Source organism: Procambarus clarkii, chromosome 41, assembly GCF_040958095.1.
Source record: "Procambarus clarkii isolate CNS0578487 chromosome 41, FALCON_Pclarkii_2.0, whole genome shotgun sequence".
In the NCBI taxonomy this organism is placed as follows: Eukaryota; Metazoa; Arthropoda; class Malacostraca; order Decapoda; family Cambaridae; genus Procambarus; species Procambarus clarkii.
The window spans coordinates 7324449-7343467 of NC_091190.1; the positions used below are offsets into that span (position 1 = coordinate 7324449).

The following is a 19019-nucleotide window of genomic DNA, read 5'->3' on the forward strand; positions in this document are numbered from 1 at the left end:
GTTTAAGTTGTCATCCCAACTACTGCTACTAAAACCATTTCACCCTTCTATGTGCTGCAGAAACATTACTTCTAGAAATGTGAATACTTCTTCCAGTGCAAGAACCCATACATATTATTACTACAAATGAGCTTTAGATGGAACTTACTGCTGGGCATCCAGCTCATGTTGTCTGTAGTTGCAATACCAAGACAAAGATTTTTAAGTCCTTTACTACTTCTAAGATCTCTGTGGGTCATATGGGAGCGGACTGGATTTTTCAGTTGAGTGTTTCTCAGCAACCAGAGTGCACCATGAGGCTTCACTGCTATTACCATTTGTGAAAATTATGCCCTTACTTCCTTCTCTGTAATTACCTAGCATTGATAAACAACATGTCTGCACTGGCTTAATTATAATTAAAGTTGATACATATGTCTAGTAGCTAAACTATAATTAGTTTATTACTAATACTATTAACTATACTATTAAAGATGATAAACGACATATTTATACATGCTTAACGACTAAAAATGTCAACTAACAGAAGAAAATGTAACCTGTCTCAAGTTTGGAAGTGTGGCAAGGTGGTCCATGAGAGGCAGAGACCAGAAGCCGGTGTCGGCAGCCAGCACCAGGACGCACTCTCGTAGTTCCTGGTGTATTATGGTGCTCACCAGCTGCACCAGAGACTCCTCCTGCACAGTTGAGTGCTTCACAAGCCATGAGACCCCGCCTGGTAATGATGATAACCTGGAGTTGACGATGGAAGAGGTGTGGAGAGGAACAGTTACTCTTGTAGGAAAGTCAACTTTAGTAGCAAGTTGACATACTGTTGGAGTACTGGTGAGGCGAGGACCTTGTGTGTCTGGAGGCCAAAGCTCCTCAAAAGTGCGCACATTGCTTGCTGGATATTGGTAGGAGAGAGTGGCGGAGGACTGGAGGCTCGCACGGTTGGTGGTCTGGCTCTGAGACTCACTCAGCACCAAGACTGCTCCTGCCAATACCACCACACTCACAACCTTCTTATTCATCATATTATATATATTCACACCTGAAACAAACACACAATACATTCAGCAACCAGATAATATGTTATGACCACACATACACCAGTATGATTATTAGCATGATTATATTGTGTATGTGTATGATGCGCTCAAATTGTGTAGTAAAATATTAGTTGATTAGCCAAATATTACCATTACTCCTGTATCTGTAATCTCTTTTTAGGAATTATGCTAGTTCATAGCAGAAGCTTACGGTTGTTTCAGACAACAACCATAACATGTCTAAACATTGGAATATTGTATCGGACATGCTAGATGTATTATAATATAGCGTATATATTATTATTATGTAAATTTAGATATATACTCCCCCCTCTTGTATCGGACATGCTAGAGGTATTATAATATAGTATATATATTATTTTTATGTAAATTTATATATATATACTTGAGGTATGTCTTGCGAATATACTGTAATCTAAGTCATAAACAATTGGTCGACTGGTAACTGCTGGAAATCCTCCAAATAACCCCCCCCCCCCCCTCCTCCCCCTGACCTCCTTGGCGAACTGTCTCCAGCCAGTATTGCCATGTGTAATAGTATATTACACATGGAAGTAATACCATATTACTTCTTTATGTGTTTTAGCGTATATCATGATATTTTCTTGTATACCTTGAGTTTTGATATGTACTCTCCTGTGGAAAATATTGCATATTGTATATACTAAGGTATTGTGTGAATAAGACTTTATTATTTGGATTTTGAGCTTTTGATATGTGAAGGAGGAAAGTTGGGGTGGCTTGCCATGTTGGTAACATAGTGGTTCTCGGCCAGTTCGGCCCTTGGCAAGTCACTACCCTCCTGATTTCCCAGCTAGGCGGACGACAAACGTTCAGCTCTTGAGTTGTCTTGTATTTTGTTGTTTATTGATTAATAATGTATATATAAGAGTAATGTTGTTGCTTAGTGGATCAGGCTACCGAGGTATATCAGTTATGTCAGATGGTAGGTGATTTTGTGTTGAGAGGGATATCTGAGGATCGTAGGTGCTTGTTATTGTGTTGTAGTACGTTACAGATTCCTCACCCACTACTTATTTATGTATGACACCACCAACCTGTTACTTGGGTTGGTGTACCACTGCGCCAGGTTGGAGCCTGGTGTCAGCTAGTAGCAAGTGTGTGCAGTTAATGCCTGTTACTTATTTCGATAGCTGTATTTAAGTTCCTTGATGTGATTATTTGCGCTGTGTTAAAGCTCCTTACTGCGATTAAAGTATCAGTTGTATACTAGTTGTATATCAGTTGTATGTAGAGACGTCAGTTATCATTGTTTAACGGTGACCTGTTTATATGTACCAGTAAACTGGCGTTGTTTTAACCAGCCTTTTTCACTTTACCCTCGACACATATTGAAATCTGTCCAGACTATGGTTGGCCAGCGATGCTGTAGATGATGAGGTCATGACATGATATCTACACGGACATGACAGACCACTGCAACATTATCTAACACAGTGCACAGTTACAAACCCATTAAGATTTCAACTTAGATTCAACAGAGCAGAAGAAGTTGTTAAACACATATGGCAAAATCTTACTGAAGCGACCATACGAGTCATAAATACTCATACTCTGCCCAAGTAAAACAGAAACAAGCAACAGTGAGCCAGCCAGAGGCTTTGGGCCCGCGCAGGAATATACCTGCAAACAAAATAAATAAATAAATACTAATACTCGGACATGAAATATAAGTTGACATGAAGTATAAGTGGACATGAAATATAAGTGGCCATAAAGTGTAAGTGGACACGAGGTACAAGTGGACACACTTATACATTGGAGGGCATGAAACAAAATGAATATTCAGAATGTGGGGATAAAATAAAAATTTATGAGATCCGATGGACTTGAGTAATGGAATAATAATAATACAGAACTGATGACTTGATCTTTCAGTCATTATGAAGGATTCACTGAAGGACTCAGTGATTCAGTGGACATCTTAATGGGAGAGTGTGATGGTGCTTTTGTTACACCCGGAGTGTGATGGAGTACCTAAGGCACCCGGAGCGTGATGGAGTACCTAAGGCACCCGGAGCGTGATGGAGTACCTAAGGCACCCGGAGCGTGATGGAGTACCTAAGGCACCCGGAGCGTGATGGAGTACCTAAGGCACCCGGAGCGTGATGGAGTACCTTAGGCACCCGGAGCGTGATGGAGTACCTAAGGCACCGGGAGTATAATGGAGTACCTAAGGCACCCGGAGCGTGATGGAGTACCTAAGGCACCGGGAGTGTGATGGAGTACCTAAGGCACCCGGAGCGTGATGGAGTACCTAAGGCACCGGGGGTGTGATGGAGTACCTAAGGCATCCGGAGCGTGATGGATTACCTAAGGCTCCCTCCATACATGTCTCAGTATTTACTGAGTCTGTATAATCGGATCTGGGAGTCGTCGTCAGTCCCTGAGGACTGGCTCGATGATGTTGTCCTCCCTGTTCGCAAACCAGAGTCTCTGGGAACATCCCCTAAGGACTTTCGCCCTATTGCCCTCATAAGTTGTGTCTGCAAACTCTTTGAATATATGGTTAACGTTCGTCTGATGTGGTTCTTCGAACACTATCAGCACCTCTCACCTTCTCAATTTGGTTTCCGCGAGTGCCGCAGCACAAGAGATGTCATGGTGGACTTGGAGGTCTATATTCGTACTGCTTTTGCTGCGAAGACCTTCGTTGTTGCCGTCCTTTTTGACCTGGAGAAGGCTTACGACACCACTTTTCGATGTCATATTGTACCCAACTTCATTCTTTTGGCCTTCGGGATCATCTCCCTCTCTTTCTCCGCAGCTTCCTCTCTTGTCGTTCCTTTCGGGTGCGCCTTGGTACCGCTCTCTCTGCCTCTTTTCAGTAATACGAAGGTGTGCCCCAGGGTAATGTTCTGAGCACTACTCTTTTTCTGGTTGCCCTCAATGGTCTTCTTTCCTCTCTTCCTTCAGGGGTCTTCTCCGCTCGCTATGTCGACGATCTTACCCTTTGCTGTTGGGGTGATGATTCGCCTCTCCTTCAACGCCGGCGTCAACTTGCGATTGATGCAGTGTCGTCTTGGGCCAGCGATCATGGCTTCCGATTCTCTATGTCTAAGAGACATACGACTTTTGTGCTACGACTTTTTGTGCTAAAAGTGCTAGGACTTTTACTCGGAAGCGTGTCGTTCTTCGTCCTTCTTTGTCGCTTTATGGTCACCCCATTGTGTACAAGGATTCTGCTAAGCTTTTGGGGTTGATTTTTTACACTCGTTTGTCTTGGTCTCCCCATATCTCTTACCTCCGTGTTGAATGCTCTAAGGCCCTTACCCTCCTTCGGGTATTGTCCCATACTTCTTGGGGAGCGGATAGGCCCACTCTACTCGCTTTACATTCCTCTCTCGTCCTGTCTAAGCTCGATTATGGTTGCCCTGATTACTCGTCTGCTTCTCCTTCTACTCTTCGCCGTCTTGATGCTTTGCACCATACTGGGTTGTGCCTCAGTTCTGGTGCCTTTCGTTCGAGTTCCGTCCTCAGCTTGTATGTTGACACTGGCTTCCTATCTCTCCAGGACCGCCGTGATCGTTACTGTCTTCGCTATCTTGCGTGATCCTTGCAACATCCTTCCTCTCGCCTCTGTCGTGTTTTAACTTTTACCCCTCCTGCGGTTTCTCTTCCTCTTCACCACCTCCCTCTTCACACGGGAGACATCTCCCGTCCACGAGGCTAACCATAGCCCGTGCTTCCTGCCCCGCTCCTGTGCCAGGTAAGTTACGGGACTCACCATAGCCCGTGCTGCTTGGAACTTGTTCCGAGTAGCTTAATCTATAACAACAACAACAACCTCCCTCTTTATGTCCGTTTATCTCGCTTACAGGATTCTCTTTCAGTTCGTATTTCTAATATTTCTCCTTGTGTTGTTCCTTCTTTGCCCCTGTGGAGAGTCCCCCTCCCGCAGTTTTGTACATCCTTGACCCACATCACTAAAGCTTTTACCCCTCCTACAGTTCTAAAACGCCTTTTTCTTGAACACTTTTCTTCTCACTCCCGCTCCGTTTCCGTCTTCACCGATGGGTCTAAGTCTGCGGACGGTGTAGGCTACTCTCTTCTTTTTCCTGATTGCACTTATATGTGTCGCTTACCTCCGGAGATGAGCATCTTCACAGCAGACCATTTTGCTATTCTTTATGCTCTTCGTCTCCTGCTTTCTCGTTGTCAATCTTCCTTTGTAGTTATTGTTGACTCTCGTAGTGCCCTCATGGCTCTCGGGTCCTTTAATCCGGTTCATCCATTGGTTGTCGAGATCTAGCATTGGTTGTTTCTTATTCACATTAAATTTAAGTCAGTTGAGTTTTATTGGGTTCCCAGCAGTGTTGGTGTCTCTTTAAATGAGCGTGCGGATGCTGCCGCCAAGGAAACTGTCCGCTCTTGTCCCATTTCTCGTGAAGGTATTCCTTATTCCGATTTTTACCCGGTTATCCATTCCTCTATCCTTACCTGTTGGCAGGCTTGTTGTCTTCGGTTACTGAAAACAAACTGCGTACTCTTAAGGGTTGTGTGTCCTCGTGGCCGTCATCCTCCCACCATAAACCGCGATGGAAAACGGCTCTGGCGAGGTTGCGTATTGGGCATACTTGCTTAACTCATGGTCACTTGATGGAGCGCCGCCCTGCTCCTTATTGTCCAACTTGCATTGTCCCTTTTACGGTCGTGCATATCCTTGTTGAATGTCCTGACTTCTGGGACGAGCGTGTGTCTTGTTTTCCTACCATTCCCCGTGGTCGCTTGTCCCTCGATAGTATTCTTAGTGACTCAGATACTTTTGATATTGTTGGACTTATGCGTTTCTGTTCTCATATTGGCATCCTTGGTGATATTTAGCGCCCTCTGATTATCCCACACATTTAATGGTGCTACATAGCCCTCCCTGTTTGGTGCCTTCTTTTGATAATTATTTACTTCCTTTGAAATCTGGAGTGTGATGGAATAATTATGGCTCCAGCAGTGTAATGGAGTATCTATGGCTCCTCGAGTGTGATGGAGTAACTATTGCACTGGGAGCGTGATGGTGTCTTTGGCACCGGAGTTGTGATGGAGTACTTATGACAAATGGAGTGTGTTGGAGTGTCTTTGGCACCTAGAGTGTGATGGAATATCTTTTGCATGCCGGGAGTGTGATGGAATATCTATGGCACTGGAAGTGTGATGGAGTTGTCAGAAATTTTTACACTAAATTACTAACATTACTAACCACTAACTTCATTAGAAGAACATGTGTTTCAGTGGCTTCTCAGTGAGAATGGCAAGTTCATCTCATATCCTTAGAACACCAGCCCATGGACTAAATATGATAAAAAGTATTCTCCAGGACTGGATTTAACTAAAACACAAACAAATACTTAGTCTACTTCCCAAAGTCGATAATGACGAAATTTAGATCTGGGCTTTGGATGCATCCAGAGTGGAAGAGGATAGATGCCATTAGGTATGCATGGACACAGACGGGAACAGAGAGAGCAGCTTGCTTCTCTAGTCGACACGTGCAGATCTTAAATACTTTCTCATGAGCTACGACAAAGCAACCACTGAGTCTTCGATCAACCGAAGAACTCGTTACCTAAGGAATTATTGTACCCGGTAAAATTGAATTGTATTATATGAATATTAATGGCCATTAAATAATTACATATACAAATTTTGCCGGTTATGACGTTCAAGAAAACCCCAAAATGGGTATGCCCTCGTTTTATAATACAAAATCTCTTCCCTGATATATGTTGTCTAGTTGTGACAGGTTACTAGTTATTAGTTACCGGACAGATGCAGTTCACGGGAGGCAGAAATAACATCGAGTCGTCTGTTACGGACCCGAGCCCAGCGTCCGAGCACGGAGCAGTGACGACCGTGCCATCTGTGGGTCAGCTCCCGAAACCCCCTCCAAATGGACGACGCCATCTAGTGAGGACGAGAAATACCAGCCACAAGGGCTAGTTTCCCGTCCTGATCGACTCATAACACAGCCGCTGCTGACCTCTGGTGAGGTGACGCTTAGACAGCAACACCATCTATGGAGTGGATGGGTGGGCGTTTGTGTCTAAGCCTGTAAGTGAGGTGCCCTAGAGTGTAACTAGTACTGATGACGTGTCTGATTACAGAGTCGACCTGGGACTGCTGTAATGAACGTTGGATGAGTCTACCCAAGGCAGCCGTTGCATTCCCAAGTGTTAACTGCTGAAGTTGTGAGTCGCCCCCCCGCCCCCCCCCCCCCCGGATGAACACTGTTGTGTTAGCCTGCCTGTGATGTGGCAGTTGAGGATTTGTCGTACCCGGGGCTGACTGGAGGAGACGACTAGCCACTGGGGTGTTGTGGTGAGGAGAGTGATCTGTGAAGTCACACGAGGCTCCTGCCTAGGGCTCGCAACCCTAGTATCGGTTGTGGAGTGGCCTACGCAGCGTTGCTGATTGGAACCTGCCAGCTACAGGCTGGATTTGTGGTTGACGGCCTCCACGACGGTGCACCCAGTGGGATTGTGTTTTGGCTGGCCTGTGGCCGGGGTAGACTCGCTAAGAGAATCGAAGGATTCATCGTGAGGCCACAAGAGAACCAGGACCATTCGTCTTGAGCACCGTGAACGTCCAGAGTCTTCAGAGGAAGACCACGTTGTACATAATAGTGTTTATACCTCCCCCGTGTGATAATCTATATATTATTTATGGTGATGGTGATAATTATATGTTTAAGTTTTTGCCTTTGTCTCCCTTCCCCTTTAATTTACTTGCTTTACGGATCACATCCCTGGAAAGCCACTACTAGCTTGGGGCCGGATACCCTACCTCTAACAACATCAGAGAAAGAACCCAGTTGCGACCCGAGAGGGCCGTAACATAATTGGCATCCCCAGCGGGATCCGACCCCTTGCCAAGTATGTTTGACAGGGGTGGTGAAGTGGCGCAAGCCCTGTAAATAATTCCCCCTGTGTGTGACTATTAGGACGTTATACGTCCTGTGCAGTGCTCAGTGATTAAGTGCAATATTGCGTAGTGCGGTGCTCGGTGTGATTACGTGCAACATTGTATAACGAAGTGCTCGCTGTGATTAAGTGCAATATTGTGTAGTGCGGTGCTCGGTGTAATTACGTGCAATATTGACGTAGAACGGTGCTCGGTGCATTAAGTGCTAAAGTGAAGCGGTGTGTTAAGTGCTAGTGTACCAAGTGACAATGGCAGAAAAAGCGACCATCGATGATCTGGACGATGTTCAGGCTTTTCTGAACAGGGAGGACTGTCTTGCCAGATTGAAATATCTGGGCAAACAGGAACTCGTACTGGTGAGTGCCTACCTGGAGATTAAGATACGTGCCAGTGATTCCCGTGTGGAGATCTTGTCCAAAGTTCACCGGCATTTGAAGGCCGACGAAAAACAGGAAGGTGAGGCACAAGGTGAGGCACAAGGTACAAAAGAAAGTGAAGAAATAGCTTCCACTGAAAAGGAAGATAAAGGCAGTGACGTTGACAGCGATGCAGGTGAGCTGAATATTAGCTTGCTAACAGTCAAAATGCGTGCCTTGGAAAACAATCGTGAGATAGAATGGAAAAAATTAGAATTAGAACGAGAATTAAAAGATAAAGAAATGGAGATGAAAGATAAAGAATTGGAGATGAGGCGTTTAGAACTAGAACGAGAAAGAGAGAGAGAAGAACGAGAAAGAGAGAGAGAGAAGAACGAGAAAGAGAAAGAGAAGAGCGAGCGAGGGAAGAAAAAGAAAAAGAGAGACGACATGAGCTAGAAGTATTGCGATTAAGTGGTGGAAGACAAACAATGGACACCAGTAGTTTCGATCCGGTAAGGAACATCAAAATGGTCCCGAAGTTCAACGAGAAGGAAGTTTCGAAGTTCTTCACGGCCTTCGAGAAGGTCGCAGCCTCTTTGGAGTGGCCAAAGGAGAATTGGGCCATCATGATACAGTCTGTCTTGACTGGGAAGGCCCAAATCGCCTACACCACGTTGTCCCTTGATGACTCTGGCGATTACGACAAGGTGAAGAAGGTAGTGCTCATGGCGTACCAATTGGTACCTGAGGCGTACAGGCAAAAGTTTAGAAACCTGAAGAAGACCTCGGAGCACACTTTCACCGAACTCGCCACAATCAAGGAGCGACTTTTCCAGGAATGGTGTGCCTCTCGGAAGGTGGAGACCAAAGAAGACCTCGAGCAGCTCATACTGTTAGAGGACTTCAAGGATTGTTTGTCTGGAGATCTAAAGACGTACCTAGAAGAGCAGCAAGTAGAAACCTTACGTGCGGCAGCCACCATGGCTGAAGAGTATATCTTAACGCATAGGCCTTCTGCTAAGTACGTCCCGAGGAATTACCCATGCTGGTTTGACAAACCTCGTCATGACGAAGAGGAGACCCCCGTCCCACAAAGCACTAAGAAGACGCCCCCAAGTAGCCCTCGAAGGACAAGTCCTAGCAGTCCGAAACACCGGAGTCCAAGGAGGAATATGGTGTGTTGGACTTGTGGGCAGAAAGGGCATGTAGCTGCTATGTGCCGAGGCAGAAGAGGTAGCGGCGCTCGTAGGGAGGTGATGTTGATGAGCTGTGTGACACTACCAGCAGGAAACCAGTCTACGACTACGCAGGAAGAACCAAGATTGTTTTCCCCTCACACTTCAAGCGGGTATTTAACGAGTGATCATACTGGTAGATCAGTTGTAGTGCTCAGAGATAGTGGAGCAGCCCAGTCCCTGATCCTGAAAAACTCGTTACCCGAGGGAGTGAGTGTGGATGGGAGACAAGAGGTTGTCCTGGTTGGGTTTCCTAGGACGCAGTACATCGCCCCCTTAGTGCCGATACATCTCGACTCGCCTTACTTCAGCGGCACATGTGCATTGGCAGTAGTCGATACCCTACCTATAGCTGGGATTGACGTGATACTAGCCAACGACTTGGTGACAGATTGGAGCAACAATCATCCCAAGATTGAGGACGAGTCAGCCGGAACAGCAAGGTCCGAGGTAATAGCAGGCACTGGTAATATCCAGGTACGGACAGATCCGGAATTAAATATGTTTAATCCTTCCTCTCACCCGCAGATCGACAGCATTATAGCAAAGTCTCCTGATTCTTCTCCCGACGAAGAACATGCGGTTACGGTGGCAGAAGCGACTGAGCGAGAAGAGAGGCCTCGTGTACGGACACCCACGGATATCCTAGCGTCTGGAGTAAAGGCATCTGAGTACTTGCGGTATGGCAAGGTACAGCGTTTATTGAACCGGCCAGAGATTACCCAGACGTCGGAAGTATGTGAGGTAGGTGTGAAGGTTCTAGTGCCCTCTTCGGTCCAAACCAGGCTAATGGTTATAGCCGGCTATGGACATTACAGGCTCAGGAAGCTTATCCCTCAGTTAACCAAATGTTTCCTAGCGGTATTTTGTTTTATTCTTGTGTGTGTTCTCAGTAAGGACCAGTGGACGACCCAACGGATGGTGGCTCCCTTGAACATCGAGAAGAGGTCCCAGGGATTGGAGACGTGCACAGTGAGTGTTGCAGTCGAAGAAGGGACCTGGAAGGTGATGGTAGATACAGGAGGTACGAGATATGATAATATGAGTGACTGTTTCCGACAGGTTGACACCCCCCGCGTGATTGCTGAGCCTAGATGCAGCGTTATACGGAACGTTGGTCGACCTGACGGTGGCAGAGCGAATGCCATCTTCGGTGTACAAGCAACGCTGTTGGGACTAGGTGTGGGCCTAGTAGGCGAGTATGCAGTAAGTATTGACTTACCCACTGTCGCTGTCACTCTAAATTATCAGACCCCTGTATTCCAGGTTCCCGTCTCCCTGAAGGACTACCGGACTGGTACTAGAAATGCCGTCTGTGGCCAGCCATCATCGGTGTCACGACACAGGGAAGTGTCGATTCACCCCGGATCGCGTCAGTATCAATCCTTACTCGAGGCACGTGAGAATATGCCCCTGCTCAACATCGCAGTGGAAGTGTGGAAGATTACATCAGGCTGATCATCGTCTTCCATCTGCAAGTTCCCTTCGTGCCAGGGTTTCTCCTTAGGACAGTTCTGTGGACAAGACAGCCTCGCCACTCCAGTTTGTAGTGTACGTGAGTCCATTTGGAGTTGTATCCCCATACTAATTTGGTTTGTGTTTTTCTTTATAGAACCCCAAACCAAATTCTTTTTGGTAGGGAGGTGTTACGGACCCGAGCCCAGCGTCCGAGCACGGAGCAGTGATGACCGCGCCATCTGTGGGTCAGCTCCCGAAACCCCCTCCAAATGGACGACGCCACCTAGTGAGGACGAGAAATACCAGCCACAAGGGCTAGTTTCCCGTCCTGATCGGCTCATAACACAGCCGCTGCTGACCTCTGGTGAAGTGACGCTTAGACAGCAACACCATCTATGGAGTGGATGGGTGGGCGTTTGTGTCTAAGCCTGTAAGTGAGGTGCCCTAGAGTGTAACTAGTACTGATGACATGTCTGATTACAGAGTCGACCTGGGACTGCTGTAATGAACATTGGATGAGTCTACCCAAGGCAGCCGTTGCATCCCCAAGTGTTAACTGCTGAAGTTGTGAGTCGCCCCCCCCCCCCCGGATGAACACTGTTGTGTTAGCCTGCCTGTGACGTGGCAGTTGAGGATTTGTCATACCCGGGGCTGACTGGAGGAGACGACTAGCCACTGGGGTGTTGTGGTGAGGAGAGTGATCTGTGAAGTCACACGAGGCTCCTGCCTAGGGTTCGCAACCCTAGTATCGGTCGTGGAGTGGCCTACGCAGCGTTGCTGATTGGAACCTGCCAGCTACAGGCTGGATTTGTGGTTGACGGCCTCCACGACGGTGCACCCAGTGGGATTGTGTTTTGGCTGGCCTGTGGCCGGGGTAGACTCGCTAAGAGAATCGAAGGATTCATCGTGAGGCCACAAGAGAACCAGGACCACTCGTCTTGAGCACCGTGAACGTCCAGAGTCTTCAGAGGAAGACCACGTTGTACATAATAGTGTTTATTAGTAAGTTATTTATAAGTAAGTTATTTATTAGTAAGTTATTTATTAGTAAGTTATTTATAAGTTGGCGTTTCCTGCCAACTTTGCTGGCGGGAAACGCTGGCGGTGGTACCGGCTCCGACACTGCTGCTGAAAATTCGTGTTAATTTCGTCTCCACTCAACGTTGCATGGCCTAACTGCTGCCTAGCACGAGTCAAGTGCATGGAGACTTAATATGCCATAACTCACAGTGAACCTCAACAGTAATCAACCAAAATTAACCAATTTTCGCCTGCCTTTCTACGACCCTTCTGCCAAGTATTCCCTATACGCTAGGCATCCCTACTATAATTCACCAAGTATCTACCTTTAGAAACGCTACCAAGAATCTATTCGTCGAAAACATGCCCAAACATAACAACAAGCAAGGTAGGGGTGCCTCTCGCTCTGGTTCCATTACTCCTAGAGATCTGAATGAAACACTGGCAACGCCGCAACCCTCGCCGATGTTGGTAAACACAGCATCCGCTCCCCCTCCTCACTCCCCCCCTTCAACTCACCTCGAATCTCTAGCTGTAGAATTCACTCAATCTATGGCTCCCTGTCTAAACTTCAAACCTCTCCGAAGTAATCCATGGCTCCAGAAACTGCACAACCTTGTGAAAATGCAATCAGAAGCTATTTTGGCCCTCCAAGACACAGTCACCCGACAACAACATACCATAGACCGCCTCCTTGAATCGTCGACGAACAACAACCAAGAAATTCTCAACATACAAACTGTTGCAAATGGTGCAATGGATCAAATACGTAAGATTCAGACCGAAGAAACCCACTCAGCTCAAAGTGACCTCCTTCAAAAGTTGGAAAAACAGATCAATCTCCTTCAGATTCACCAGGCGGCTTCCGAAGATGACCAAGAGCAACAACAACTTCATGACTCTCTGATAATTAGCTCTACTGATCTACCTGATGAACAACAAGGTGAGGATAGCTGTAACATAGCCAACACCCTAATAAATTCAAAGATCAGTGTCAATGTTCAAATCAAATCGGCTATTAGGATAGATAAAAACAATCCCCGTAACAGTAGGAGAATGCTCATCAAACTTGCAAATCCCTCTGCGAAGTTTGACCTCATACAATCAGCTGCTAAGCAAAAAACCAACCTCTATATAAATGAGTGTCTTACAAAGCAGCGTGGATCCCTCCTCTACAGGCTGCGCCAAATTCGCAAACAAAAACCTGGTCTTATCAAGCAGTGCTACACTAGGAATGGTACGATTTTTGCGAAGAAAGAAGGTACAGGAAAAAGATATGAAATAAAATGTGACCAACAACTCCTGGCCTTCTTAAGTGATTGTGGTATATCTGAAAACCTGAACCCGACCAATGCCAGTACTTAAAATAACTCTTTCAGTGCCTGAGCCTAACCTAACTTAATCTAACTTTGTCTAAGGTGCTGTCTCTGCCTTACCATTTACCTAATGTTCTCTTATTCATATAATTTCCTAAATAATCCATCAAGTCTCCATGCACTTATGCAAGCATCTACCTCAGTTTCATTGTAAAATTTTACTCTTAAATCTAATCTTACCCTATTCCATTTATATTTTAAATTTATTTGTATTGATCTATGTCATTTATTGAAATCAATTATTGATCTAATTTTTGTTCTTTTAAGTTCATACTAATTATAAGTTAAAACTAAGCTTAATAAAATTTATTATCTTTAAGATTATTTTACTTTACAATTATCATTTGTCAAATTTTTTTATATATTCATCTTGACAGTCTCTACTGATTTTTTGTTCTCTCCACCAAACTTGTGTATCCTCCATCGCTATCTAGTGACCTTAATTCTACCTCTAATTGTTTCAATTCTTTTGTTTACTTGCATTTATTGTTGTGTCTTGCCATAATTATTCTCTAATTTAGCAGACTCAATACTTTGTAAGCTCTTATTGTATTGTTATATTATTATAGTGTTGTGTTTTGCTATAATTACTTTCTATTTTACAGCAGATTTGTTTTTCATCTGTTCCTGTAATTGCTTATCTTATTGTATCGTGACATTCTTATCTATATTGATATATATTATCTGTCTATTGTTACTTACAGTGTACCTGAGAGTACCTGTAAGCAATCTACCTCGTTTTTCATTTTTGCTCAATTTGTTTTTGTATTGCTTAGTCTTGTTTATATTTTTATTTTGTATATCTATATCTTATGTTTTGTATAGTCCATGTTTATATGTTTTTTCTTTAATCTCATTTATTACCTAGGTTTCCTAGCCTAGCCATACTCCCTTACTCCATTGTACCCCTGTAAGCCCCTTTTGTGTTTGTTTTGTACAGTATTGTGTACATTTTTTTTTCTTGTTTTTCCTGCAATCAGCTTTTTTTATGCAGTCAAGTATAGACCCAGAACTTAACCTCTTATCCACTATCTATGACAATAATCACTTTAATGACCTAAATTGCAGATATTTTGCAGCACATGATGTAAACAATGTATTAACTCATAATCACAATATCTCTGTAATCAATTTGAACGTTAGATCCCTAGGTGAACACTTCGATGATGTTAGTGCCTTGATTGAAGCTATTGACAACAAATTCTCTTTTATTATACTTACTGAAACATGGTTGAAAGAGGATACTACTCAACTCTTTAACATGCCTAACTACTCAGCAATTCACAACTGTCGTCAACTTCAGAGAGGTGGTGGCACTGCTCTTTACTACCACCAAGAACTAACATGCTTAAAAGAAATTAGAACTAGAGACTGCTATGGGGAGTATATCTTTGCCAGCTTCAGAGTCAAGGGTGCCAAGTCTATCCTGTCTGTGGGTGCAGTTTATAGAATTCCTAACACTGATGTGTCCGAATTCAACTCAAACCTTAGAAATCTAATACTTGATAACAGACTGAACAAAAACCACCTAATTATCGCAGGGGACTTTAATATTGACCTCTGCGAGCCAGAACACCCTACTGCTGTTAGCTTCCTCAACTGTATGAATTCCTGCTTCCTCATACCCTTAATCACTAGACCTACTAGAATCACTGATAGCACTGCCACGACTCTAGATCACATCTGGACAAACATAACCTCTCCGCTTACTTCAGGTATAATCACCGATAGCACTACAGACCATTACCCCACATTTCTCTTAACTAACATTAGCAAACCACCTCTTCAGTCAAGAGAGATACGTTTTAGACTACACAATGAAACTGCTATAGACAATTTTATAACTGCTACTGATAATGTCAACTGGGAGTCCGAGTTAGGTAACATAGAGGACATCAACCTAGCAGTTCAATCTTTTCTTCAAAAAACTCTTAGCCTTTATAATACCCACTGTCCTATGCTTACAAAACAAGTCACAACCAAAAGGCTTAACAATCCCTGGCTTACAAAGGGAATACTTAAATCTATTAATAAAAAACATGACCTTGAGAAGAAGTATAGGTTAGGAATTGTCTCCAAAGAATTCTCAAAGAATTACTCATTATTGCTATCTAAGATAATTAGACGAGCCAAAACTAAATACTACGAAGATAAATTTACCCAAATAAAGAGCAACATTAAACAAACTTGGAGATAAATTCACAAATATTGGGATCAAAGAAGTCTTTAAATAAAATACCGACTCTCCTGTCTAATAACGATGGTCAGCTTTCAGCCTCTGATTCTGCTATTGAGTTCAATAGGTTCTTCTCTTCCATTGGTTCATCCCTTGCTAATGATATTCCATCTTCCAGTACTGACATTAAGGACTATCTTACAGGGAACTATCCACAGTCTCTGTACCTAAAGCCTATTAATTCCACTGACGTCAATGAGATAATCCTTTCCCTTAAAACCAAGTCTGGTGCCCTTGAGGAGATACCAACTTTAATCTACAAAAAAGCCTCCAGATCTTTAGCCCCTGCTATTGCTTTGCTCTTCAACAAGTCACTTGAACTCCAAACCTTTCCAGATATTCTAAAAAAAAAGCGAGAGTAACGCCTGTCCACAAATGTGGTGATCTCACAGATGTTAACAACTACAGACCTATATCAATCCTGCCAAACTTGTCAAAAATTTTTGAAAAACTAATCTATAAGCAGCTTTACTCATATCTAGCCAAACTCAATATACTTAGCCCTTGCCAATATGGCTTCAGGCCCAAAAAAAGCACTAACGATGCACTTATTAGTATGCTTAACTCGATTCATACAGCTCTTGATAAAAATAAGTTCCCTGTTGGGTTATTTGTGGACCTGCGTAAAGCTTTCGATACTGTCAACCACCAAAACCTTCTTCTTAAATTACATCATTATGGTGTCAGAGGACACTCCCTACAATACCTCAAATCCTACCTTACTGACAGGCTCCAATGTGTTTCTGTGAATAATACAATTTCTCCCACCCTACCCATCAACATTGGTGTTCCCCAGGGCAGCATACTTAGCCCTCTCCTCTTTCTCATCTACATTAATGACCTTCCAAATGCCTCCCAACACCTCAAACCAATTCTATTTGCTGACGACACAACCTTCATTTACTCCAGTCCTGATCCCCTTGCTCTAAATTCCACAGTAAATACTGAGCTAAATAAAGTCCATCTGTGGCTAACTGCCAACAAACTCACCCTTAACATTGACAAAACTTTCTATATTCTGTTTGGCAATAAATCCTCTAATCAAATAAATCTCAAAATAAACAATACCCAAATTTGTAACAAATTAGATGGCAAATTCCTTGGCATTCTCAATGACCACAAGCTTAATTTCCAGGGACACATTCTAAACATATCAAAAAAAGTTTCAAAAACTGTGGGCATTCTTTCTAAGATCAGATATTATGTACCACGCCCTGCCCTGGTGACTCTCTATTACTCCCTTATCTATCCATATCTCAACTATGGTATTTGTGCTTGGGGCTCTACTACCCAAAATCACTTACGTCCTCTAATTACTCAACACAAAGCTGCTATTAGGACAATATCCAATTCTGGTCCCAGACATCACTCGGTACCCCTACTCAAATCTCTGAATATGTTAGACATTAAGTCACTGCACATTCTCTCATGTGTATTATACATATATAAAATGCTAAACTATAATGCCAATCCTGATCTCAAAAGCTTCATAGAAGGTTGTAACAGAACCCATGAGCACCACACCAGAAATAAATACAGTTTTGATATTCCTAGAGTACGACTTAATCAAACCAGAAATGCTCTACAAATCAAGGGGCCCAGAATGTGGAATGACCTTCCCAAGCATGTTAAAGACTGTACCTCTCTCAACCAGTTTAAGTTAAAAACGAAGCTATACCTAATAAATTCCCTGTAACCTACCTTAGCCCTCTGTTGTCAACCCATGTATGTTTTTTTTTTTTTTTTTTTTCAAATCAACGCTGTTTGAATGTATTTTTCTGTAATAATTTGTAATTGTATTTGTGCTGCTTTTTCAACAATGTTCCCCCCTCCTTTACCTCTATTTTTATTTGTACTCAACACATTTTATTCTTTTTACCCATTAGTTTTAAGCTTTAGTCATTAGTGTTTTTTCCTGCCTGAAACGCTTTGCGTAATAGTGGCTTTAGGCATTGTATGTACTAGCTCTATCTATAAAGCCAACAAACTTTATAAAATCTCTTTATGTATGTACCTTTACCTAAATAAAAATTATTATTATTATTATTATTTATACCTCCCCCGTGTGATAATCTATATATTATTTATGGTGATGGTGATAATTACATGTTTAAGTTTTTGCCTTTGTCTCCCTTCCCCTTTAATTTACTTGCGTTACGGATCACATCCCTTGAAAACCACTACTAGCTTGGGGCCGGATACCCTACCTCTAACAACATCAGAGAAAGAACCCAGTTGCGACCCGAGAGGGCCGTAACATCGTCCTCGTGCAACAGGAAGTATTCACGGACAAATCCACAAGGGCCATGACGAGGATTCGAACCTACGTCCAAGATCATCCCAGATGCTGCCTTAATCGACTGAACTATGACATGGTAAAGGAGTTGAAACCAGTCGATTAAGCAGTAAGAACGACAATGCATTACCTTATTCATGCAATTGTTAGTATATTTCCACACCTACAGGGAAAACTTTCCACACCTACTCGCCCGACCGGCTCAGGGAGCCGATCGGCCGAGCGGATAGCACACTGGACTTGTGATCCTGTGGTCCTGGGTTCGATCCCAGGCACCGGTGAGAAACAATGGGCAAAGTTTCTTTCACCCTATGCCCCTGTTACCTAGCAGTAAAATAGGTACCTGGGTGTTAGTCAGCTGTCACGGACTGCTTCCTGGGGGTGGAGGCCTGGTCGAGGACCGGGCCGCGGGGACACTAAAGCCCGAAATCATCTCAAGATAACCTATTGCCTCTAGAAATAGGGACTTGTATACTAGGATGTTTTAATTTCCATTTTAAGTAATTATAAATAAAGGGGATAAGTGTTTTTCTGTGTTTAGTTAATTTCTCCCCCTCCATTTAAATCTGAGTTCTAAAGACCCTAATATGCTGTTGGAACTTTCCCTGTGATCCAGCATACATCTGTTGAATTGTAAATGTTCCCTAATTCCCAGTAAGTAATTTAAAGAATTTTCCATCGATTACTCCCGGACAATAAATTCCAAGTTACTGGACCCTTTTTTCCCTGGGGTTCAGTGATTCAGTCATACACCTGAAGTAGGGGGAGTTGTGGCACTATTTAATATTAAGCCATAGCAGCAGATTGTCCCTCATTGATAAGAATACATTTAGCAGAGCATTGCTTAGTACACTTTTGGATTAAAGTGGGTATAGTAAGCTGGTGTTAAGTTAGTGTTACAAAGTGGTGGTACAACAATCTGGTGTTACATGATGATCGTGAATACTTCCTTACACACATAAATCACAATAGTGTGATGTATCAAATGAACAAATCCACAAGGGTCGTGACGAGGATTCGAACCTACGTCTGAGATCATCCCAGACGCTGC

At 43.6% G+C, this 19019-nt stretch overlaps 1 protein-coding gene across 1 annotated transcript in view; it reads right to left on the reverse strand.

Annotated features, from left to right (window-relative positions):
• LOC138373274 (ionotropic receptor 93a-like) overlaps nt 1-19019 on the reverse strand; it is a 398668-nt gene that overhangs the window by 359412 nt on the left and 20237 nt on the right. The window contains exon 2 of the mRNA XM_069339316.1: nt 540-1033. Coding sequence (XP_069195417.1) covers nt 540-1016 — 477 coding nt within the window. The 5' untranslated portion in view covers nt 1017-1033. The remainder of the gene's footprint in view (nt 1-539; nt 1034-19019) is intronic.